A 23,977-nucleotide genomic window follows, 5' to 3' on the forward strand; every position below is an offset into this window, starting at 1 on the left:
TACAAATTTTTCTGAAGTTACGAATTATCCGAAATAACGAATGCCGCATCTAAACAAATGGAATGGAACAAATTAATAATAAAAAGGTATTATTATTATTAGATTGTTACGTTCCATTTTTTTAGATGCGGCATTTGTTATTTCAGATAATTCGGAACTTTGAATAAATTTGTACTCATTACGTTCACTAACAGCCAAATTTGAAAGGAGGTTCCAATACCTATAATTTAATAGTTATTAGTTCGTTATTTCAGATTTTCATTCTTTTGAATTTTCATTCTTATTTTTGGGAAATTTGAAGTTTCAAAATTGATAAATTTGTCAAAATTAGTTATAAAAACGAATTTGGAACTAAACGAATTGCACATGTCTACTAAACATTTTTCACCCTAGGCTTAATGCATTCCTTGCATCAAGGTAAAAAAATGTCAGGGCATCAGCATAACACATCCCCCCCCCCTTATACTTATCTGAGCCCTCGTTTGATCCAGCACTGTGCACATCTGCAGCTCTTCTCTCCCCTCACTTTCAGGGCTCTCTGTGCTGTCAATCAAAGTCAATACGAGGGAGTGAGGGGGGGGCCCAACCTCGCTGTCTGTGTCAGTGGACACAGGTCTCGGGAGCAAACATGCACAAGTGCCCCCCATGTGAAGCAGCTTCTGGACACTGCTGATCACAGATTGAGGTGCAGAGCCAATCAGCGACTCTTCACCATGTGATCAGCTGTGTCCAATCACAGCTAATCATGGATGTAAATAGAAGCCGGTTATCAGCACTCCTTTCCTCCTGCTGAGGCTGGGTGCACATATGGTAGTCTCATAGGGGTCTCTGTGCGTCCCTGATCACTAGGAACAGCTGATCTCAGTGCTTTCCCCTGTCAGAACGCGGATCCGCCTTATTTACATAGGCAGATTCCCGTTTTGCCTCTTTACCGCGATCGCGGGTGGCCGGTGGACATAGAGTCCGCTGGACCCGTGGGCAAGCTCCTGTGCGTGCCCACTGTATCTCATGCATTGACTGACATACAGATAAGTTGGTTCGTGCAGCCGGGCCGCAGTGTATATATTTTTTATATATATAATGTGGTCCGGAAGTGGTTAACTGTGAAAGATGATATTACGCCGAGTAAATTGATACCCAACGTGTCACGCTTCAAAATTGTGCCCGCTCATCGAATGGCGACAAACTTTTTCCCCTAAAAATCTCCATAGGCGACGTTTAAAAAAAAAAATCTACAGGTTGCATGTTTTGCGTTACAGAAGGGGTCTAGGGCTAGAGTTATTGCTCTCGCTCTACCGATCGCAGTGATACGTCACATGTGTGGTTTGAACACAGTTTTCATATGCGGGCGCTACTGCGCACGAGCTCAGGAGGACGGGGCGCTTTAAAAAAAAAAAAATGTCACTTTTATTCCTATTACAAGGAATGTAAACATCCCTTGTAATAGAAAAAAAAAAAAAGCATGACAGGACCTCTTAAATATGAGATCTGGGGTCAAAAAGACCTCAGATCTCATATTTACACTAATGCAATAAAAAAAATTAATCAGATAAAAAAAAAATGTACCTTTTAAGAACTATGGGCAGAAGTGACATTTTAACGTTGCTTCTGCCCTGCAATGGTATGGAGCCAGGTGGGGGCCATCTTCCCAGCTCCATGCCAAGCAGGGGACAGGACACAATCGCCCCCGCTGCTGCCGGCGGCTCCGTTAAGCGACGGTTACCAGAGAGCGGTGGGAGGGGGGGCCCCCTGTCCCACCATCGATAAAAAAGTGATCTTGCGGCACTGAGACCACTTTTGTCTTAAAGCGGACCGCCCACTGAAGAAGTGGATACCAGGGTTATGGCAGCTAGCTACTGCCATAACAATGGTATTCCACTTTAAAGTGCCGTATCATGACGGCAGGTGGTCCGTAAGTGGTTAAAGCAGGAGGGGAGGGACGGGCAGTGTCAAGAGCTGACAGGAAGGGGGGGGTTGGGCGACAGAGGAGAGCTGCAGATGATGGAGGCATGTAAACTGACCACAGTGTCAGGGCTCAGCAGCCATGATAAACCATGGTCAGTTTACAGAGGGGAGGGCAGAACCAGGCAGGATCAGGAAGGTATTTTAGGTGATACAGGGGGCCAAACTTACACAGCACAAGCACTGTGCATTACAACATGGAACGGGATCTGTTGTTTTTTTTTTTTTTTTTTTTTTTTTTTAAGGGTAACAAACACTAACAATCTGCATAAGACCGTGCATGTGTGAAGACCGTGCATGTGTGAAGGGTCCTATTCCAGGGCACTAGCAGTGGAAGTAAATGAGCTGAACCTCACAGCTTGCTGGTTACACAGATAAAAGAGTACCTGTTAGATCTGTTCATGGCCTATATACACACTGCAAGTTCACTCTTGTCCAGTCAGAGAAGAAATACTTACAAAGGGCTATTCAGATGTCCAAAAAAACAAAACCATGATCTTTATTAAAACATATTTAATAGAATGAAACATTTCATTGTCAAAAAAAAATAACACCCCCCCCCCCCCCCCCCCCCCGAATCTAACCATTTTTTTAAAGTGGACATATTCTTCAGTCTTTCTAGCTTTAATAACTTTTTAAAGAAAAACTCACACATGTTCTAACTCTTTAAAAAAATGGTTTGGCCAGAATCTTCTTCCATATTGGAGGTTAGTTCCTTCCCTGAGCTGGCTGCTCAGCTGTCGGCTAATTGCCAGCTCCTATCGCTCCACAGTTACTCAGCTGTTGATGATCCTGCTCGTCAGTCCTGCCTACTTAAGCCGTCCAGTCCAGAGGAGCTCTGCCTTCGCCTTGGTCAACATCACAGAAACTATCTCCTGCGTTCCTGTTGAAGACCTGCTGTGCTGACATCCCTTCTGGCTCCAGATCCTGCTTGCTGTTCCACTACTTTGATCCCTGACTTCTGGCTTGGCTGACTATCCGTTCCAGTTACTGAACTTTGGCTATGTTTTGACTACGTTTGTTCTTTTTACTTTTATTATTAAACAAGTGTGATTTAACTGTACTTCTGTCTCAGTCTGATTTCATGGTTTCTGACAGTACTATACTTTTTAGGCCCCTTTCACGCGATGGGCCCGATTGGGTCCAGCTGTCCATTTTTTCATCCGGACCCGATCAGACCCTCTAGTCTCCTCTATGAGGGTTCCCAGAATGCAGCACTGTATAGCAGATGTGAACTATGCCAAGGCAAAGGCAAACAGCACCAGATTAAGAAAAGATGAAAATGAAAAAAAAAAAGCACACAGCTTTAAGAAATGCAACAGGCAGATCATGGAAGTGTCTCTAAAGCCCAAAAAAAAAAAATGCTGGATGGAGTGAAGAATATTCAGCTAAGGAGAGATTTCCACTCATTTCCTATTTTCGGTGGAAAAGAAAAAGAAGGGACATTTTTCTATGGAAACACCTATTCTAATGACAACTGAGAAGAGATTTCTACCCACTTCCTGTTGTCACTGGAATAGAAACAGAGTGGAAATGCTTTTGTGACAACTAAGGAGAGAACTCTATTTCCCAGTTATGACAGGAAGTGAGTAGAGGGGAAATTATTCAAAGGAGATTCCTGTTCCTGTGGTGGCCAAGGAATAAATTTCTAATCATTTCCGGTTGTCACTGAAATAGAAATAGAGAGGGGACACCTGTTCTTGCGATGGCTGAGGAAAGTTTCCTACTCACTTCCTGTTGTCCCTGGAAAAGAAATAGGAGGGATAATTTTCCTGTGTGGACATCTGTGACAGCTAAGGAAAGATTTCCACTCGCTTGCTGTTGTGTCTCTGAAACGGGAAGGGATGGTAAATCACTCCAATAATAATGACACAAGGCACACAAAAAAGGAAAAAAAAAAATAATAATGGTAGTGGCTTTAATTCTTTCCCACTCTATCCAAAGGTTTTGGTTGGGGTGCCACTTTAAAAAGCCCAGTAGCAAAAGTGGGAGCCCCTCACAGCGACCAGACCTGAGAACCCAACATCCCGGATCTCACAACGGGAGTCTCTGAGGAATTTACAAACCCATCTCATCATTTACCTTTCAGTAAGAAAAGTTAGGCTACATGCCCTGAGTAGGCCGAAATACAGAATCTTCACGGAGCAAGCCGCTAATTCAGACCTAAAGTCATTTTGGTGGCTGCACATCGTCTCTCATGGCGCAGGAGGTTGCAGCTCTGGGAGAAGGAGCGTCCGCACTTGCCGCACACGAATGGCCTCTCCCCCGTGTGGACGCGCTGGTGTTTGACCAGTGTGGACTTCAGGGCAAAGCAACGTCCACACTCTGTGCACTGGAACGGCTTCTCTCCGGAGTATCGGACGATGGTAGACCTGACCAAGAAGTTCCGCTCCCCCCCACAGGGACTGGATGGCCTGTCCAGGTGACAGCTTTGGTGCTTAAGAAACGTTGACTCTGACTTGAAGGAGAGCCGGCAGATGGCACAGGAGAAGTGGTGGTTGGCACTGTGTGCCTTCTGGTGGAAGGAGAAGTCTGAGGGGTCAGTGAAACATTCATCACACTCCGTGCAGCGATACAACTTTACTTCCACTTCCGAATGGTCTGTCAGAGATAAAAATGTACAAAAAGGTCACCAGACTGAATGGTTTAGACCAGTGGTTCTCAACCACCAGGACATGGCCTCCCTTTTTCCGGGCCTTCAGCTAGCTGCAGATTCCCCAACCTCCTACAAGGCCTCCCAGATGCTATAGGGCCATCCAACCTCCCATAGTGGCTTGCAGTGCCCCTCAACCTCTCACAGTGCCCCCAGGCCTCATAAGAGCCCTCAGTCCCCACAGTGCCCCCAATATGTAGAGCCTAATGCCCCTAACAGTGTCCCGCAGAGCCCTCTAGTCTCCCCATTGCCCCAGACTTCTGGAGACACCAGCTTCCTCCAGAGACCCCCACCCCCCCCAGAGGTCTCCACAGCTTCCTCCAGAGACCCCCACCCCCCCAGAGGTCTCCACAGCTTCCTCCAGAGACCCCCCCCCCCCCCCATTAAGGTTGGGCAGCACTGGCTTAGATCACATGGGACACCGCACAGCTGGCAACACACACACCACAATCTCATTGGATCTCAATCTCTAGGGGCATGACTGTAGTGCAAGGGCCCTCCTGGCTGTAGAAAAAAAAGTTTGCCTGACGATAATTCTACAAATCAGCAGGGGGCATAAGCTTTACTGTTCGAAAAGAGCTGTCTCTGACTCAGCAGGGGGCGTGTTGGACCTCTGCAGAAAGACAACTGCTTCCACATAGAGAGCAAGGTTTCTTCTCTACAGCTGCTGGCAGGGAGCAGGCTTTTCTATTTAGACTGTGGCTGCTATCTAAAGACAATGGACTGTAAGACTTTGCATGCCTTTTCTTATGATGGGCCTAAAATGTATTTAGATTTAAACTTGAATGGGCTTCACTGTATTATATTCCTGGCCTATGTTTAGTCATTAATTATAAAAGAACACGGGTCAGCCATACTTCTTAATTATATGTGCAGGATTCTACTTTACTTGCTGCTTTGTAGTGCACAGTATTAGGTGCCATATCACAGTCCATTCCAAATCCTAACCTTAACCTCTGACTCTACCCAAACCGTTGATTCATGACCCTGCCCTAAACCTTAATCCCTTATCCTGCCCTTACTTTAAGGGTATAGTTCACCTTTACCAAAAAACAAAATGACTACACAGTTAAGGGAAATCTGTAGATAAAAACAAGCTATTGGATGAACTGTTCATTTACATTGCATCCAGAAAGTATTCACAGCGCTTCAATTTTTCCACATTTTGTTATGTTACAGCCTTATTCCAAAATAGATTAAATTCTTTTTTTTTTACTCACAATTATACAAACAATACCCCATAATGACAACATGACGGCCTTTGAAAATATTTGTCGTCACTCACCTAGATCCCGGGGTATCATCTCCTCCATTTACTCCTCCTTGACCGGGGGGGCTTATCTCACTCCCACCCCTACATCTCCAAATGGGAATGAGGCTTGGCAGTCGCAATAGATTTAGAGGACTGAAGCAAGGCCTGGTTGTCCGTAGCCAAAATGTTCCTTCAACACTGTCACCATGGAGGCGACCTATAAAAGTTCTCTTCCGGCCTTCCCCTTTCATTCCCCCCTCACCTCTTTTTAGCTTGTCTCTACTATTCTATCTTTCTTTCCCCTCTCTTCTCTTTGTGGTTTCATCTGTTTATTCTGAACTACTCTTTTCTATATTTTTAGGAAAATCGGAAAAGGAGAGGGATAGACTTACCTGTTGACGAACTAATATGACATTAGGATTTGAGACTGTACATTAATGCTGTGATATAATTACTGATGAAACCAAGAAGATTACACTGTTGAAAGCTGTGCCTTTATGCATTCTTGGTACTAACAGAGGATGTGTCCTCATTTATGTCTGCGTATCTATGTTAAAAAGAAGATTGTAATAATGTCTTAGCCCCTCCGGGTGTTGAATAAAGATTTATATTTGCAAAAAAAAAAAAAAAAAAAAAAGTTCTCTTCCACTGGTATTGGGTCCCAGCCCATTCAAACCCGTCATACAATGATAGATACTTCAGGGAACATGGCCAACGTGGAGAAGAGGTCCATATCTGGTGGTCTTGCCCGCATTTGGTGGGATTCTGGTTCAGGGTCTACCGCCTCCTCTCAACCCTTCCACAAGGATGCCCAGCATGCACTTTGCCACTGCCCCCTCCCAGGCCTCTTCTCATACCAACAAAAGCTGGCCACCTACGTCTTCATTGCCACAAAGCAATTCTATTGCCAGACCTTGGAGGAAGCCTTAGTTTGGTTTGTAGAGGAGAGGTGAAGAGGATTCCGACTACCCTCATGCTGCATGAGATGACGACCAGTATACTTCATGACTCTCATGCTACGTTCCTCAAAGTGTGGAACCCCTGGTGGTTCTATGCTCTCTCTGCCCCGGCCAGCTTGGGTATTCCAGACCACGCTAATATACCATCTATCCCGCAGGCTCCGCTCTCTCCCAGTCTAAGCTTACATCTCCTTTTTCTATTCTTGTCTTGACCTTCTCTCACCCTGCCTAGTTCTGCATCTCTTTTCTTCCTTCTTTACTCTACTCAGTTCTCACCTTTTTTCCTCCTTCATCCAACCTCACCCTCTGCTTCTCTATTACACCCCCCCCCCTTTTTTTTTCTTTTTAAATTCCTCTTTCTTCTTCTCCTCCACCATGGGAAGACTATCCCACCCCGTTGTCTTACTAGGTCTCTGGCCCGCGGGCCCGTTTACTCATTACCAACACTAGTGCCGGAAGCTTCTACTATTCACTTTAAAACATTGGAAATGTGTTTTGTTTGTATTCCCAAGTAATTTGAGGTTTTGTTCCCCTGCCCAGGGCCATTCTGCCTTGCAGAGACTCCATTTACCTGAATGGGTTATGCATGGCAGGTGCTACACCCACCAACCATGACAGGGTGTACAACTCCTGCAGCAGCTACGACCTGTGTACACCCCTGGCCACTGCAGCTAAAGGGGGTGCGATTGGGGCAGGGGTGATAAAACACGTTTTACCACCCCCCCAAACTGCAAATGTCAATGAACCCTTACTGTTCTGAGCCCCCTATAAAGCTGCTTTCCCAGTGATTGTCTGCGGTTTACCTGCACCATGGGTGCAGTGCATCTGCAACTTTCCTGGGAAGATCTCTTCTGGCACCACTCTGGAGACCAGAGCCAGGATAAGAGGTGGAGTGCAGTTGGTATCAATCTGCATGGTACTGGTGTCGGCACTACAGAGGGGGCATAGGCTTATGTGGCTCTTGCTCCCTACTACAGCTCCAACTTTACAAGTAGTCCCTCTGCATTGCACTCCGTTTGATGCTCTGGAATGTTGGGTCAGCAAACCCAGACCGAGATCTACCAGTCACCTGTCCATGATCTACAGGTTGCTGATCCCTGGCCTATAGCAAGGACATTATTTAATTTTGGTCAAAGCTGCACATTGCTGCTTTTTTTCTTCTCTACATATGCCCCTTACCTACATAGGCCGTTTTTTGATTAAGATGAACTAACCCTTTAGCTTATAACTTCTGACCCTATCCGAACCTTAACCTCCAACCATTCCAACCCCCAATCAGCAACACTCCCCTTCTAATCCATACATAGATTCTTCTTGCATTGCGTTTCATAAACTAGTACTGCAGATACAATTCTCTCCATTAGTTCAGTCTCACCTTCTGTGATGTGATCTGGTTCAATCTCTTCCTCCTTACACCGGATTATTAGATCTTCAGCCTCCACCTATCACATAAGAACACATTGTGCCGATCATGAAATGTCACACAGAAGACATGATACATGAGACGATGAGCCAGGAAAGGATAGCTATACCTGGTAATCCTCGGTATCTGTCCTGTTCTCCCTCTCTGTGCAGTCCTGAAGGTAGGGGGCACTCCCACAGCTTTCTGCCCGTTTCCTTTTACTGCAGCCACCTGGATACAAATACATGAAAAAACAGAAGTGTCAGTTCAGCTTGTGAAAGTAAATCTAGGGGAAGAATTATACTTCAGTTATGTCTGCTTGCAGCCCAAAGCAACAGAAGGATATATACTATAGAATAATAAGAACCAAAATGACTGATAAACTGACAGTCACCGTCTCTCTGCTGACTGCAGACCAAGAACTGAATTTCCTTTCCTGGCACCAATCCACAGCAGCATACTAACCAAATGTATGCTGCCACGTTGGTGCTAGGAAAGCAGACTAGAGCTCAGGGCCGGGCTGAGGGGTAGGCAGAAGAAGCATCAGCCTGGCGTGCTTTAGCAGAAAGGTATAGGACCTGCAACCTAAGCCCCAATATGCTGCTTGCAGGACTTTTCTTCCCGACCTGCAAGCGCACCGCCCCAGTGTGAAAGCACTCTGGCTTTCATACTGGAGGAGCATTGAGAGGCGCTTTTCAGGCCCTATTTTTAGCGCAAAAACGCCTGAAAAGTGCCCCAGTGTGAAAGGGGTCTTAAAGCAAACATCCTTTATTGACCGACTCTCAAATCCAGGATTTCTTTTTTTATTATAAAAGATCACCCCCATATCTAAATATTTTCTCCATTTTAATAATTCTCTCTCCAGTTTGCTGTGCAGTTCCATCTTTACCCATTCTCCTGCTGCTGCCATCCCATGTCCGTATAGATGGTGCCCAGTGTTATCCAACGTCTTCATGAGGTCTCCGAGCTGTGACCTACTTCAGTAACATAGGTTGCAGGTCCTATACCTTTTGCACCACCATTCCGCTAAAGCACCCCAGGCTGATACCCCTTCTGCCTACCCCTCGGCCTGGCCCTGAGCTCTAGTCTACTTTCCTAGCACTAACATGGCAGCATAAAAGTGGTTAGTATGCTGCTGTGGATTGGCACCAGGAAAAAAAAAAAAAAAATTAACGGTAGGGATTTAATACAGTTTTCCGTTTTCCTAGTGCCAACATACCAACCACATGTATGCTGCCATAGATTGGCACCAGGAAAGGAAAGATACTGTAGGCATTTAAAGTGTAGTTCCACCCACTTTTACAAGGTGGTCTTAAACTAAAAACCACCCCTCGTTTTTGGATATCAATGTTTTTTTTCCCCTTACCTACCTTTTTAGAAAGAATAAATTTACTTCCGTCCTAGCCCAGCCGCGGCGCAGTACGTCACGTCCTCTTCTGCGGCTGGAACTCCGCTTTATTACAAATTTTCCTGGTGCCAACATGGCAGCGTACCAACCATATGTATGCTGCCATGGATTGGCACCAGGAAAGGAAAATTACTGTAGGCATTTAATGCAATTTTTCAATTTCCTGGTACCAACATGGCAGCATACCAACCAAATTTATGCTGCCATGGATTGGCACCAGGAAAAGGAAAGCTACTTTGGGTATTTAATACAATTTTCCATTTTAGGTACTACTACAAACAGTGATGAGCAGACCGTCATCTCCTCCCCCCCCCACCCCACAGTAGTCGACAGCACCATCAATGAGAAATAAACAACATTACCACGATCATTCCAGGAACATTGCATGTCTCACCTGAGGTCATGTGATCAGTTTCTTCCCGCTTACACTGCTGGGGATATATCCAGGTCACCTCCTGTACAAAACATAGCACAACAACTCTTCACTCCTATAGAACAGCCAATACAATACAACACAATACAATGGCTGCAGAATTGTAAGAGTAATCATATAAAATTTCATTTTTTCACTTAAACAGAAATATGGCCAAAACTTTTTTCTCCCCACTTCTCCTATGGATCACAAGAGTGCAGTTCTTTCTGCACTTCTGTGACCCATTTTAAGTCGCCAGCGAGCTAAAGCCTGTTGTTGGCTGACGTCACAGAGCTGGGCCAGTTACTTAGCGATAACCGTGTTTCTACGAAACCTTCCAGGACAGCAACACATGAGAAATGATAGACTCCTCCCTACAGGAAACACAATCAAATCACAGCTGTTTATAAGGCCCCAACTTACGTCTTGTCCCTCAGTTGTTGTAAAGTAATACTCCCAACCGATTCACAAGGGTTATTCCAACACTTGGGCACTTACCACCTAGTGTGTACATACTCCTCCACCCATAACAGGGCAGGAAGTAGGCCTGCCGTCTTGGAAGGTTTCGTAGGAACACCATTATCGGTAAGTAACCGTCGGTTTTCTCACCATACCTTCCAGGACGGCAACACATGAGAGGATAATAAAGTAATTCACAGGCCTACCTTAAGGTGGGACCACTGCCTCCACTCGGTAGTGCTTCAGGAAGGTGTCTTGACTGGACCACGTGGCTGCGCTACGAATTTGCTCCCAAGAGGCTCCTGCTTTTTCGGCCCAGGAGGTTGCTAGGGCTCTAGTTGAATGTGCTTTCAACTTTGCTGGTGCAGGTATGCCTGAGCTTTCGTATATTATAGTAATGGCTTGCCTTATCCACCTAGAGACTGAAGATTTTGAGGCTTGAAGTCCCTTTCTAGGTCCAGGATTAAAAGACGATTAGATCTCCTAAATTCTTTTACCCTCTGTGCATAAGTAAGGAGACATATCTCCTGACATCTAAACAATGACATTTCTTTTCCCCCTCATTCTTAGGGTTCTCACAAAAGGATGGTATTACCTGAGTCCTATGGAAGGCTGAAGACACCTTATGCCCCGTACACACGATCAGAAATTCCCCTGGCAAAAGTCGGATGAGAGCTTTTGGTCAGAAATTCCAACCATGTGTATGCTCCATCGGACTTTTGCTGGCAGAATTATAGCCAGCAATAGATCGAGAGCAGGTTCTCTATTTTTCGGTTGGAAAAAGTTCCTATACGAAAATGCATTAGTCTGTATGCAATTCGGAGGCGCAAAAAAATCACGCATGCTCGGAAACATTGAACTTCATTTTCTCGGCTCGTCGTAGTGTTGTACATCACCGCGTTCTTGACGGTCGAAAGTTCACAGAACTTGTGTGACCGTGTGTATGCAAAGCAAGCTTGAGCGGAATTTTGTTGATCGTACCAGATAGAATCATCCTTAAGCCAGATTCATTGTATCTGGTAGGATCAACAAAAAGGGTTCTTTAATGGAAAGATCCTGCAAGTACCCTACCCTCCTGGCTGTAGTAATTGCTAGGAGAAAGGCTAGTTTTATGGTCAAAAACTTAAATAAAACTTCAAAAGGGTGTCTAGAACCCTCGTTAGGTTCCCACCTTGGGACCTCTCTTTTTTGACAGGAATAGCCCTATCCCTGGCTCCCAAAAATCTTTTAATCAAAAAGGTTCCTTCGCTACTCTAGCGTCAAGAAAAACCGAAAGAGCTGCCACTTGTACTCGAAGAGTGTTGACAGCCACACCCTTCACTACCCCATCCTGGAGGAATTCCAGAATTACCGTAACAGAATTGGAAACTATTATTTATTATTATTATATGCTTTTGTTTACACCAAGTACAAAAGACTTTCCAAACCTTAAAGTAAATTTTTCATGTCATCAGCTATCTGCTCAAGAAGAGAGCGTCTATCATTCTGTCTGAGCAACCTTTGCCTTTAAGGATCTGGCACTCACTAACCAGGCCGTCAGATGAAAAAAAAAAACCCTGTCTGGGGTGCAGCACTGGACCCTGCGAGAGAAGGTCCGGAAGCTTCCAGGGAGGCGCTACTGATAGTGCCTTCACGGTCGCAAACCAAGCCCTTCTTAGCCACCATGGGGCCACTAGGAGGACACGGCCTGAAACCTGGCTGAGTTTCTGAATGACTCGTGGAATCAATGCCAGAGGGGGGGGGGGGGGAGGCGTAAGCCAACAGGAAAGTCCAGTTTTGTGCTAGAGCATCCAGGCCCTCTGACTCTCTTTCCTGAGAGAGAGAAAAGAACTTCTTTACCCTCCTGTTCTTTTGATTGGCAAAGAGGTCTATCTCTAACCCACTTCCTGAGTCGCGTTGGGCTTGCTCCACCCTCTTCCCGCTGCAACAGGAAGTTTTATCCTGGGAGTGAGGGCTTGGAGCGCGCCGAGTCCTCCCCTTGGTACTTAGACCGCTTGGACTCCTGGAAAATGGCGCCCGCTGCACCAAGGGAAGACAGGAGGAGGCGTAAGCTGCTGAGCGGTGTGCAACGGCGGGGGATTGAAAACGCCCGGACCGCCTGCACAAATGCTGTTTTGGGGGTGACCTGTGAGAAGCTCTGAGGCAGCAGGTTAGTGCAGCCCTCACCCGTATTCCTAAACCTGGCTCACAGGGGTACCATCCAACTCTATTTAGTCTTCTGGTCAGAGAAAAAAAAAAAAAAAAAGTTTCGCTGTGGGAGAAACACAATCAATACTGAGGGACAAGGGGTAAGGTGGGGTCTTATAAACAGCTGTGATTTGATTGTGTTTCCTGCAGGGAGGAGCCTATCATCTCTCATGTGTTGCCGTCCTGGAAGGTGAGAATATTATATTGTTACCTGTTGATCCTGCCAGGATTTCCATTACCTGTAACAGGCTGACAACTCTGTTTGTTCTGCAGTGAAATCACACAACGGTGTTGTCACCCTAATCTTAGATGGACATGCATTTTAAAATGGACGTAAAAAGATTTATTGTTTATTTTTAATAATACTCTCCTGTTTTGGGGTCCCCCCGATGGCACTCCCAACTCCTCTTGCCTTCAAGTATCCCCCCCATACTCATGCGGGCTCACTCCCACCAAGCCCCACTGCCTGTGTCCATAGACACAGACAGCGGGGCTTTGCCCCGCCCCCCACTCCCTTGTCAAAGGAATTCATTGACAGCACTGTGCCAGGAGTCGGGGTAGGGGAAGGGTGGGTGGTATACAAGCTAGTAACAGCCTATTTATTTTTTTTTTTTTAGGGGTTTTAGGGGACACTCTGCTTCTTTGCCTTCCTTAGCTAATTACTGTATAGCTATTACACACAATGCCATTCCAGCCAGCAGAAAATAATCAGACACTTACCCTCATCTGCTGGGAGTTGACCTGTAAATTGTAACCTTCATTGTACAAGTACTGCTGCCATAGAAAAAAAAAAAAAAAAGAGGCAAAAAGAATGGCAAGTATACATAAGTGAATTAAGCGAGTAAGTAATATAAAAGTTTACACAAGCTGAGGATGTAAGTATGATATAAACTTAAAGCCCAACTCCGAGCAAAAAAAAAAAAAAAAAAGTTTTGGAATCCAGTGGGGCTGTGCCAGCACTGCATGGGTTAACTGCTCTTTGTCTAGGGCAGGCATATGCAATTAGCGGACCTCCGGCTGTTGCAGAACTACAAGTCCCATGAGGCATAGCAAGAGTGACAGCCAAAAGCATGGGATTAATGGGATTTATTTTTGAAAAAAAAAAAAACAAACACTTTCATGAATACAAAAAAAAAAAACAAAAAAAACCAAAAAAAAAAAAGTAAAGTTAGCCCAATTTTTTTGTATAATGTGACAGATGATGTTACGCAGAGTAAATCCATACCTCACGTCACGCTTTCAAATTGCGCACGCTCGTGGAATGGTGCCAAACTTCAGCACTTAAAAATCTCCAGAGGTGACACTTTAACATTTTTTACAGGTTACCTGTTCAGAGTTACAGAGGAGGTCTTTGGCTAGAATTATTGCTCTCGCTCTACCGTTTGTGGTGATACCTCCCATGTGTGGTTTGAACGTCGTTTACATAAATGTTGTCTACGTAAGCGTTCGCTTCTGCATTAGATCTCCAGGGAAAAATTTTTTTTTTTTTTGTTTTTTTTTATTGTTTATTAAAAAGAAAAAATGTTTTACACTTTCCCTTTAAAAAAAAAAATTTTGATCACTTTTATTCCTATTACAAGGAATGTAAACATCCCTTGTAATGGGAAGAGTGCGTGATCGATCCTCTTTATGGAGAGATGTGGGGTCTGCATTATTATTTAAAAATAATGCGTTTTTTTTTTTAAATTGTCACTCTTTTTTTTTGTTTATAGCACAAGAAATAAAAACTGCAGAGGTGATCAAATACCACCAAAAGAAAGCTCTATTTGTGGGGGGAAAAAAAAAAGGACGTCAATTTTGTTTGGGAGCAACTTCGCACAACTGCGCAATTGTCAGTTAAAGCAGCGCAGTGCCGAATCGCAAAAAGTGCTCTGGTCTTTGGCCATCCAAATGCTCCGGGGCTGAAGTGGTTAAACCTCAGCTGTTTGCACCTTATGATAGACACATAGCCAGTAGAGTATTCTGTATACGAAATTAAATACATAAATATTAAAAACAGAACATTTAGAAGCTCCAATCTACTTTCTGGTAATGTAACTAAAATAACTCAATATGTGTACAGGCTGAAAACGACTATAAGTACCCTTTAACCACTTCCTGCCCATGAAATAGCCGAAAGACGGCTACTACGGCGCGGGCTTAGTTTGCATCCATGGATGTCCTACCGTGATTGTGCTGCCCGAGCTTCAGACTCAGCTGATCACAGATCGGGGTAAAGGGCCAATCACAGTGGCCCTTTACAACTTGATCAACTATGTCCAATAACAACTGATCGTGGAAGTAAACAAAAGGCGGTTATTGGCTTTTCTTTCCCCACGCCGTCAGCATGAGGAGAGAAAAAGAGAGCCGATAACTGGCTTGTGTTAGAGGGACATTGGCACTGAATATCAGTGCAGCCCCAATAGTGCCCACCAGTGCTGCCAATCATTGCCTCCTTTATCAGTGTCACCTATCAGTGCCGCCTACCAGTACCCATCAGCGCCACCCATTAGCGCCCTTTGGTGTGCCCTTCGGTGCCCCCTATCAGTGCCTCCCATCAGTGTAGCCTCATCAGAACACATCAGTGAAGGAGAAAAAAAAAAATACCGTTTGCAAAAATATTTTAACAAACTAAATGTTTTTGGGATTTTTTTTTTTTTAAACTTCTGGCCTTTTTTCGTTTTTTTTTTTTTGCTAAACAAACAGTGCTGATTAAATACCTCCAAAAGAAAGCTCTATTTGTAAGAAAAAAAAAAAATTATAAAAATGTCATATGGGCACAGTGTTGCATGACCGAGCAATTGTCATTCAAAGTGCGACAGCGCTGAAAATTGACCTGGGCAGGAAAGAGGGTAAAAAATGCACTGTAGGCAAGTGGTTAATGAAGAGGAGACCAATACTCCGATTCTGCAAAGGTCTGGGAACACAGCTAACCAGAATATCAGATATCCTCCGACTGTCCTGTACCTCATAATCCTGAGCCATAACATGGTTATCTTCTGCCATACAGGCCTGAGTATAGGGGGCGTTCCCACAGCCTTCTACTGTCTTCTCACTGCTGTCACCTGTAGGCGATACATAGAAAGCCAGGTTTAGAAAATCCAACAACTGTTTTAATGCCCATTTATTAAACCTGTGCCTCCATATAAAACGTGTCTTCAAAGCAAGACATAACTCTTACCCACTGAGCGCGGAGTCTGTGGAGTATCCAGGTCACTGTCCTTATGTAACCCTGAATGGGCCCATTCTTTCAGGGACAAGCTGGGCACCTCTTCATGTTTTACTGAAACCTGCAATATAGAAGAAGTTTAAAAGAGAAATGGTCACCGCTAATGCAACATTTTCCTAATCAGTCTTTAGATACTGTATACAGTATCTGGGGGTGTGTAGGGAAGGAGCTCGAGTGATGTAGTTCTGGGGGTGTGTAGGGAAGGAGCTCTTGGGTGATGTAGTTCTGGGGGTGTGTAGGGAAGGAGCTCTTGGGAGATGTAGTTCTGGGGTTGTGTAGGGAAAGGACTCTTGGGAGATGTAGTTCTGGGGTTGTGTAAGGAAAGGACTCTTGGGAAATGTAGCACTGGTAGTGTGTAGGGAAGGAGCTCTTGGGAGATGTAGCTCTAGGGGTGTGTAGGGAAGGAGCTCTTGGGAGATGTAGCTCTGGGGTTGTGTAGGGAAAGGACTCTTGGGAGATGTAGCACTGGTAGTGTGTAGGGAAGGAGCTCTTGGGAGATGTAGCTCTAGGGTTGTGTAGGGAAAGGACTCTTGGGAGATGTAGCACTGGTAGTGTGTAGGGAAGGAGCTCTTGGGAGGTGTGGATTTTGGAGTGTGTCGGGAAAGAGCTCTTGAGAGATGTAGCTCTGGGGGTGTGTAGGGAAAGGACTCTTGGAAGATGTAGCTCTAGGGGTGTGTAAGGAAGGGCTCTTGGGTGATGTAGCTCTGATGGCGTATAGGGTGGTGGCTCTTGGGAGATGTACAGTATGTTACTTTGCAGACTTACGTAGTAAAGATTTGTTACATCTTCCTAATCAGTTTTACCGAATTGTTTGGGTCTGGCACACTAGCTGGAATGGTCAGTTTAGAGACTTAACAGTTGTTGCCTGCCTGACCTCACAGCACATGCCCCCTGACAATGTTGTCCTCAGCTTTTCTCTCCAGAAGTACAACAGCGCCATCTTTGTTCAGGCATCACCCAGGGTCACCATCCAGTTCCTGGACTGAGAAGTTGGCTCAGGTGACACAAGTATGAAAATATTGATGCCTGTGCAGTTCTTGGCTGTGTTCACAAATCTCCGATACAGATCAGCCCCCTGATGCAGCCTCTCACCTTGTGACTTGGTACAAAACTATAATATTGCAGTCTGATCACTGAGGAAGAGGAGACAAGAAATGCTTCCTCCTGCCTGCAGCAGACTGATGACACCTCAGCCTAGGCACAGTCACTAACTGGAGCTTGAGCGGGTTTTAAATGATAAAAGACAAGAGCTTTTAAAAAAAAAAAAAAAAAAAAAAAGTCACCTTTTTGGTTTCCTTCTGAGAGGTCATCACGGGTTGCAGGCCCATTTGGTCAAAGCTGCTATCCTCTGTCCCAGAGTGAGACTCCGCCATGGGGCTCGTGGCCGTACTTCCTCTATCCGGGATGGAGGGGACGCTGCCATCTTTGAGGTGATCACGTGACTTCCTCACAACAACAAAATCCTACACAATAACCCAGAGCAACATAAAAAAAAAAAAAAAAAAAAAAAACTACTTAAAGATTTCATAAGTAACAAATGCAAGTGGAAAAATATATTTTAGACAAAAATCTATCAACATTACCCAAAACAGATTTTTTTAAACACCCTTTAGATAATAGATGTATTTATTTTATGTATTATTTTGATTTATTTTTATTTAAATTTTTTTATCTAAATACTACCAATTATAGTCAACGTGCCCTCACCTCCTTGGTCAGCAGGTGGATGATCTCCAGAGTGAAGTTCAGGAGCTTCTCTATGATCAGATCTTTGTTCCTGTCCAGGGTCAGCGTGTGGCGTATGTGTTCCATCAACTGGACCTCCATGTCTGCTGGCAAAGTCTGAGGAGAGAACAGAGTGATGGGAACGTTGTATGAGATCATTGTCCCTATGCACAAGATAAGATGCTATTCTTCACAAAGGAGGCAACTAGCCACATGGAGGCGTAATGGAGCCCACGGGTGAAGACATCTGGGAACCTGTATGGAGAGGTTGCAGGACCCACACAGAGAGAGGAGGTCGTAGAAACCACATAGAAAGGTGGGTTCAAATAAGGCAAAGTTGAAGAGATGACAGAACCTACATTGAGGGGTCATGGAACGCACATAGAGAGGTAAAAAGAGACCCACAAGGAGAGGACATAGAACTCACACACTGAAAGGTCATGGAGCCCACAAGGGAAGAAGGAGGAGGAGGTCGTGGGACCCACACAAAGGGAGGAGGAGGTCGTGGGACCCACACAAAGGGAGGAGGAGGTCGTGGGACCCACACAAAAGGGGTGAAGTCAAGGAATCCATAGTGGAAGAGATCACAGAACTTACATAGAGTGACCAGAAACCCACAAGGAGAGGCTCAAAGAACTTGCTTAGAGGAGTCACAGAACCCACACACAGAAAGGTCACAGGGCCCACAGGGGAATTGGTAAAAAAAAAAAAATGCATGAAGAGGTCACAGAAAGCCACACGTAACCATCATTAAATGTGCAGGCTCTGCTTCCTGCTCCACACAGCACTTGGTGATGATTAAACATACAGGCTCTGCTTCCTCCTCCATCGAGCAGTTGCCAATCGTTAAATGTGCAGCCTCTGCGTCCTACTCCACACAGCACCTGGCAATCATTAAACAAGCAGGCTCTGCTTCCTCCTCCATACTGCATCTGACCATTAATAAACAAGCAGGCTTTGCATCTTGCTTCATAGAGCACTTAATAATCATTAAACAAGCAGGCTCTGCTTCCTCCTTCATAGAGCATTTGACAACCATTACATGTGCGGGCTCTGCTTCCTCCTTCCACCCCTTTTATTGCACATCTACAGAGCCTGAGAGCCACTGAATGGGTCTTCTTACCTCAGCAACCAGTTAAGGAAGATCTGTACTGATAGAAATACACATTCTAATGGGAATGCTAGGTGCCTGGCTGTCCTGCTAATCCCCTGGCTTCAATATTCAGAGCTGAAAATATGTGCAGAGTGAGAGAAGTCAGGGCTCCTGACATGCATTCTGCTTCTTTACAGATTCAAAATAGTGTAGCAGGGGGGGTTAGTGTGACAGCCAGGCAACTAGCATTTCCCACGTTTCTGACTCTGCAGAGACAGATATACAGTGGGGACGGAAAGTATTCAGACCTCCTTAAATGTTTCACTCTTTGTTATATTGCAGCCATTTGCTAAAATCATTTAAGTTCATTTTTTTCCTCATTAATGTACACACAGCACCCCATATTGACAGAAAAACACAGAAATGTTGACATTTATGCAGATTTATTAAAAAAGAAAAACTGAAATATCACATGGTCCTAAGTATTCAGACCCTTTGCTCAGTATTTAGTAGAAGCCCCTTTTGATCTAATACAGCCATGAGTCTTTTTGGGAAAGATGCAACAAGTTTTTCCTGGATTTGGGGATCCTCTGCCATTCCTCCTTGCAGATCCTCTCCAGTTCTGTCAGGTTGGATGGTAAACGTTGGTGGACAGCCATTTTTAGGTCTCTCCAGAGATGCTCAATTGGGTTTAAGTCAGGGCTCTGGCTGGGCCATTCAAGAACAGTCACGGAGTTGTTGTGAAGCCACTCCTTCGTTATTTTAGCTGTGTGCTTAGGGTCATTGTCTTGTTGGAAGGTAAACCTTCGACCCAGTCTGAGGTCCTGAGCACTCTGGAGAAGGTTTTTCGTCCAGGATATCCCTGTACTTGGCCGCATTCATCTTTCCCTCGATTGCAACCAGTCGTCCTGTCCCTGCAGCTGAAAAACACCCCCACAGCATGATGCTGCCACCACCATGCTTCACTGTTGGGACTGTATTGGACAGGTGATGAGCAGTGCCTGGTTTTCTCCACACATACCGCTTAGAATTAAGGCCAAAAAGTTCTATCTTGGTCTCATCAGACCAAAGAATCTGATTTCTCACCATCTTGGAGTCCTTCAGGTGTTTTTTTAGCAAACTCCATGCGGGCTTTCATGTGTCTTGCACTGAGGAGAGGCTTCCATCGGGCCACTCTGCCATAAAGCCCCGACTGGTGTAGGGCTGCAGTGATGGTTGACTTTCTACAACTTTCTCCCATCTCCCGACTGCATCTCTGGAGCTCAGCCACAGTGATCTTTGGGTTCTTCTTTACCTCTCTCAGCAAGGCTCTTCTCCCCCGATAGCTCAGTTTGGCCGGACGGCCAGCTCTAGGAAGGGTTCTGGTCGTCCCAAACGTCTTCCATTTAAGGATTATGGAGGCCACTGTGCTCTTAGGAACCTTAAGTGCAGCCTTAAGTGTAACCTTGGCCAGATCTGTGCCTTGCCACAATTCTGTCTCTGAGCTCTTCAGGCAGTTCCTTTGACCTCGTGATTCTCATTTGCTCTGACATGCACTGTGAGCTGTAAGGTCTTATATAGACAAGTGTGTGGCTTTCCTAATCAAGTCCAATCAGTATAATCAAACACAGCTGGACTCAAATGAAGGTGTAGAACCATCTCAAGGATGATCAGAAGAAATGGACAGCACCTGAGTTATATATATGAGTGTCACAGCAAAGGGTCTGAATACTTAGGACCATGTGATATTTCAGTTTTTCTTTTTTAATAAATCTGCAAAAATGTCAACAATTCTGTGTTTTTCTGTCAATATGGGGTGCTGTGTGTACATTAATGAGGAAAAAAATGAACTTAAATGATTTTAGCAAATGGCTGCAATATAACAAAGAGTGAAAAATTTAAGGGGGTCTGAATACTTTCCATCCCCACTGTACATACAGCCCCTAAAGGGGAGACTTTAGTGTCTTTGGGTGTGATAAAATAGTGGAAATATGGTACAGCAAACTCGTGAGGAATTACTTTAAAGGGGAACCTTCCACTGATAACCAGAAACATGGACTTCATGAAGGTTCTCCTTTACAAATGTTAGCACCGGCACCCAGTATTCCTCTAAAATCCCTGTAAAACAATGAGAAGAGGTCAGACATGACACAAAAAAATCCCATCCCCCACCTCCATACCTCTGTAGCCTGGCAGCAGAACGTATTACAGTGTGACGGATACATTGTACCGCATCGTATCCCGCCCCGAGAACAGGCGCCGCGCCGGAGCATCATGGGAATTGTAGTCCGTCTTCATAGTAAGTTAGGGGCTTTCCGCCATGTGAGAACTACAATACCCACAATCCTCTGCGCCTCTCCGTCAGCGTCTGGCTGATTAAAACGTAAACAAACACAGCTGTCCCCAGCACAGTACACCTGGGGGTGTTAGAGCGACCTGAGGGTGGGTGGGGGCGGCCATGTTAATGTAGACTGAACAGACGGAGGCGGCGGCCATGATTTTGTAGACCAAGAGTGAAGGCAGTGTGAGAGTTCCAATAATAAAAACAAAGCTACTTCAAAGTCAAAAGTTATATATATATATATATATATATATATATATATATATATATATATATATATATATATATATATATATATATATATATATATATGTGTGTGTGTGTTCATTATTAATTGTTTTAGGTCATAAATGAAATTAGACAAGAAAATTGACACCTAGCAATTGTGAAGGAAAAATTTGAATTCGAAGTGGTCACCAGGACAGGAAGAGAGGTGAAATCTTCCAATGTTCTGGTTTCCTCACTTTGGAAGGATTTTCTCTCAACTTCCTGTTTCAACTATGGGACAGGAAGTGAAAAGAAATCCCCCAGTGGGACACAGATTGCAAAAAAAATGCCTTCAGTTCAACTATAGAAATATAGATATATTGCAGCTCATGGACGGGGTGATAAGGGACTATATCCACTTAAGGACCGAGCCTCTTTCTGAGATTTGTTCTTTACAAGTTAAAAAACATTTTTTTTTGCTAGAAAATTACTTAGAACCCCCAAACATTATACATTTTTTTTCTTACACCCTAGAGAATAAAATGGCGGTCGTTGCAATACTTTCTGTCACACCGTATTTGCGCAGCGGTCTTACAAGCGCACTTTTTTCAGAAAAGATACACTAAAAAACAACAGTAAAGTTAGCCCAATTTGTTTTTTATATTGTGAAAGATAATGTTACGCCGAGTAAATTGATACCCAACATGTCACACTTCAAAATTGCGCCCGCTCGTGGAATGGCGACAAACTTTTACCCTTAAAAATCTCCATAGGTGACGTTTAAAAAATTCTACAGGTTGCATGTTTAGAGTTAGAGAGGAGGTCTAGGGCTAGAATTATTGCTCTCGCTTTACCGATTGCGGCGATACCTCACATGTGTGGTTTGAACACCGTTTTCCTATGCGGAAGCTATCCACAAATGCGTTCGCTTCTGCATGCGAGCTCGTCTGGACAGGGCGCGTTTAAATATTTTTTCTTTCTTATTTATTTTACGTTTTATTTTTTATTTTTACACAAGTGAGTACACCCCTCACATTTTTGTAAATATTTTATTCTATCTTTTCATGTGACAACACTGAAGAAATGACACTTTGCTACAATGTAAAGTAGTGAGTGTACAGCTTGTATAACAGTGTAAATTTGCTGTCCCCTCAAAATAACTCAACACACAGCCATTAATGTCTAAAACGCTGGCAACAAAAGTGAGTACACCCCTAAGTGAAAATGTCCAAATTGGGCCCAATTAGCCATTTTCCCTCCACGGTGTCATGTGACTCATTTGTGTTACAAGGTTTCAGGTGTGAATGGGGAGCAGGTGTGTTAAATTTGGTGTTATCGCTCTCACTCTCTCATACTGGTCACTGGAAGTTCAACATGGCACCTCATGACAAAGAACTGTCTGAGGATCTGAAAAAAAGAATTGTTGCTCTACATAAAGATGGCCTAGGCTATAAGAAGATTGCCAAGACCCTGAAACTGAGCTGCAGCACGGTGGCCAAGACCATACAGAGGTTTAACAGGACAGGTTCCACACAGAACAGACCTCGCCATGGTCGACCAAAGAAGTTGAGTGCACGTGCTCAGCGTCATATCCAGAGGTTGTCTTTGGGAAATAGACGTATGAGTGCTGCCAGCATTGCTGCAGAGGTTGTAGAAGTGGGGGGGTTCAGCCTGTCAGTGCTCAGACCATATGCCGCACACTGCATCAAATTGGTCTGCATGGCTGTTGTCCCAGAAGGAAGACTCGTCTAAAGATGATGCACAAGAAAGCCCGCAAACAGTTTGCTGAAGACAAGCAGACTAAGGACATGGATTACTAGAACCATGTCCTGTGGTCTGATGATACCAAGATAAACTTATTTGGTTCAGATGGTGTCAAGCCATAGTTGCCAACAGTCCCGATTTTCCCGGGACAATCCCGATTTTGGGACCCTCGTCCCGATCGGAGGCTGTCCCGAATCGGGATTTTGCCCAGGGAAATCAGGAATGTTTGCATTTTAATTTTTAGGGCAGCCGGATTCAGCAAAATGGCCGCCGGCGCGGCCGCTACATCGTTCTCCCTTGTGTTCAATGGAGGGAGGAAGGGGGCTCGATCTGTGCAGCCAATGAATCGGCTTCTCTCTTCACACTGAAGCCAGGGTTAGCTGCACGGATCGGCCCCTCCCCTCTCCACTGAACACACGGCACCAGTGGCCGCTCATGCTATGTATGTAGATGTTCCTGTCACGTACCTGATGGCGAGCCTGACGTGTAGAGGAAGGCCTCCCGTACAACTCCGGCTCAAGGGCCGCTGGTAGTGGAACAGCTGGCGCTGGAGCACGGTGGAGTAAGAGTGCCTATGGAAGTCCCGAAGTCTGAGCAGGAAGTTGCCGGAACACACAGGTGGATGGCTGGACTTGACTGGAAGCAGACAGGAGAGTCGCTGGATCACTGGCAGGTCTCGGCAGCAGAGAGACAGATCAGATGACTCGGCTGGCAGGAACGTGGTCAGGTCACAGACCGAATAGGCAACGGCTAGGCAGATCAGGTACAACAGCAGGCAGGAGGGAGGTCAGGTCACAGGCAGGTTCGGCAGCAGGTAGGCAGATCAGGTACAACAGCAGGCAGGAGAGAGGTCAGGTCACAGGCAGGTTCGGCAGCAGGTAGGCAGATCAGGTACAACAGCAGGCAGGAGAGAGGTCAGGTCACAGGCAGGTTCGGCAGCAGGTAGGCAGATCAGGTACAAACAGC

General features: G+C 45.0%; 1 protein-coding gene across 3 annotated transcripts; it reads right to left on the reverse strand.

Annotated features, from left to right (window-relative positions):
* Positions 1 to 2,535: 2,535 nt before the first annotated feature.
* LOC141126799 (uncharacterized) lies at positions 2,536 to 20,970 on the reverse strand. 3 transcript variants are annotated; one of them, XM_073612788.1, is made up of 10 exons: positions 20,880 to 20,970; positions 17,610 to 17,744; positions 17,186 to 17,365; positions 15,855 to 15,963; positions 15,641 to 15,738; positions 13,415 to 13,465; positions 10,031 to 10,091; positions 8,359 to 8,459; positions 8,202 to 8,268; positions 2,536 to 4,563 (listed from the first exon to the last, which is right to left on the reverse strand). In XM_073612788.1, exons 1-10 carry the CDS (start codon positions 20,922 to 20,924, stop codon positions 4,115 to 4,117), a joined length of 1,296 nt encoding a protein of 431 aa, XP_073468889.1. In that variant the 5' UTR covers positions 20,925 to 20,970; the 3' UTR covers positions 2,536 to 4,114. The 3 variants fall into 3 exon arrangements, with proteins under 3 accessions (XP_073468889.1, XP_073468888.1, XP_073468890.1); XM_073612787.1 differs by having other exon boundaries at positions 13,415 to 13,468; XM_073612789.1 differs by lacking the exon at positions 13,415 to 13,465.
* Positions 20,971 to 23,977: the final 3,007 nt, after the last annotated feature.

This window comes from Aquarana catesbeiana, linkage group LG02, assembly GCF_042186555.1.
Source record: "Aquarana catesbeiana isolate 2022-GZ linkage group LG02, ASM4218655v1, whole genome shotgun sequence".
NCBI classification, from domain to species: Eukaryota; Metazoa; Chordata; class Amphibia; order Anura; family Ranidae; genus Aquarana; species Aquarana catesbeiana.

Excerpts from the sequence above, each read along its gene's own strand:
- LOC141126799 (XM_073612787.1), bottom strand. The coding sequence starts at position 20,924 with ATGTATCCGTCACACTGTAATACGTTCTGCTGCCAGGCTACAGAG. Across the intron at positions 17,366-17,609 it reads TCCACCTGCTGACCAAGGAG|GATTTTGTTGTTGTGAGGAA; the intron begins GTGAGGGCACGT and ends GTTATTGTGTAG. Across the intron at positions 15,739-15,854 it reads ACAGACTCCGCGCTCAGTGG|GTGACAGCAGTGAGAAGACA; the intron begins GTAAGAGTTATG and ends TATCGCCTACAG.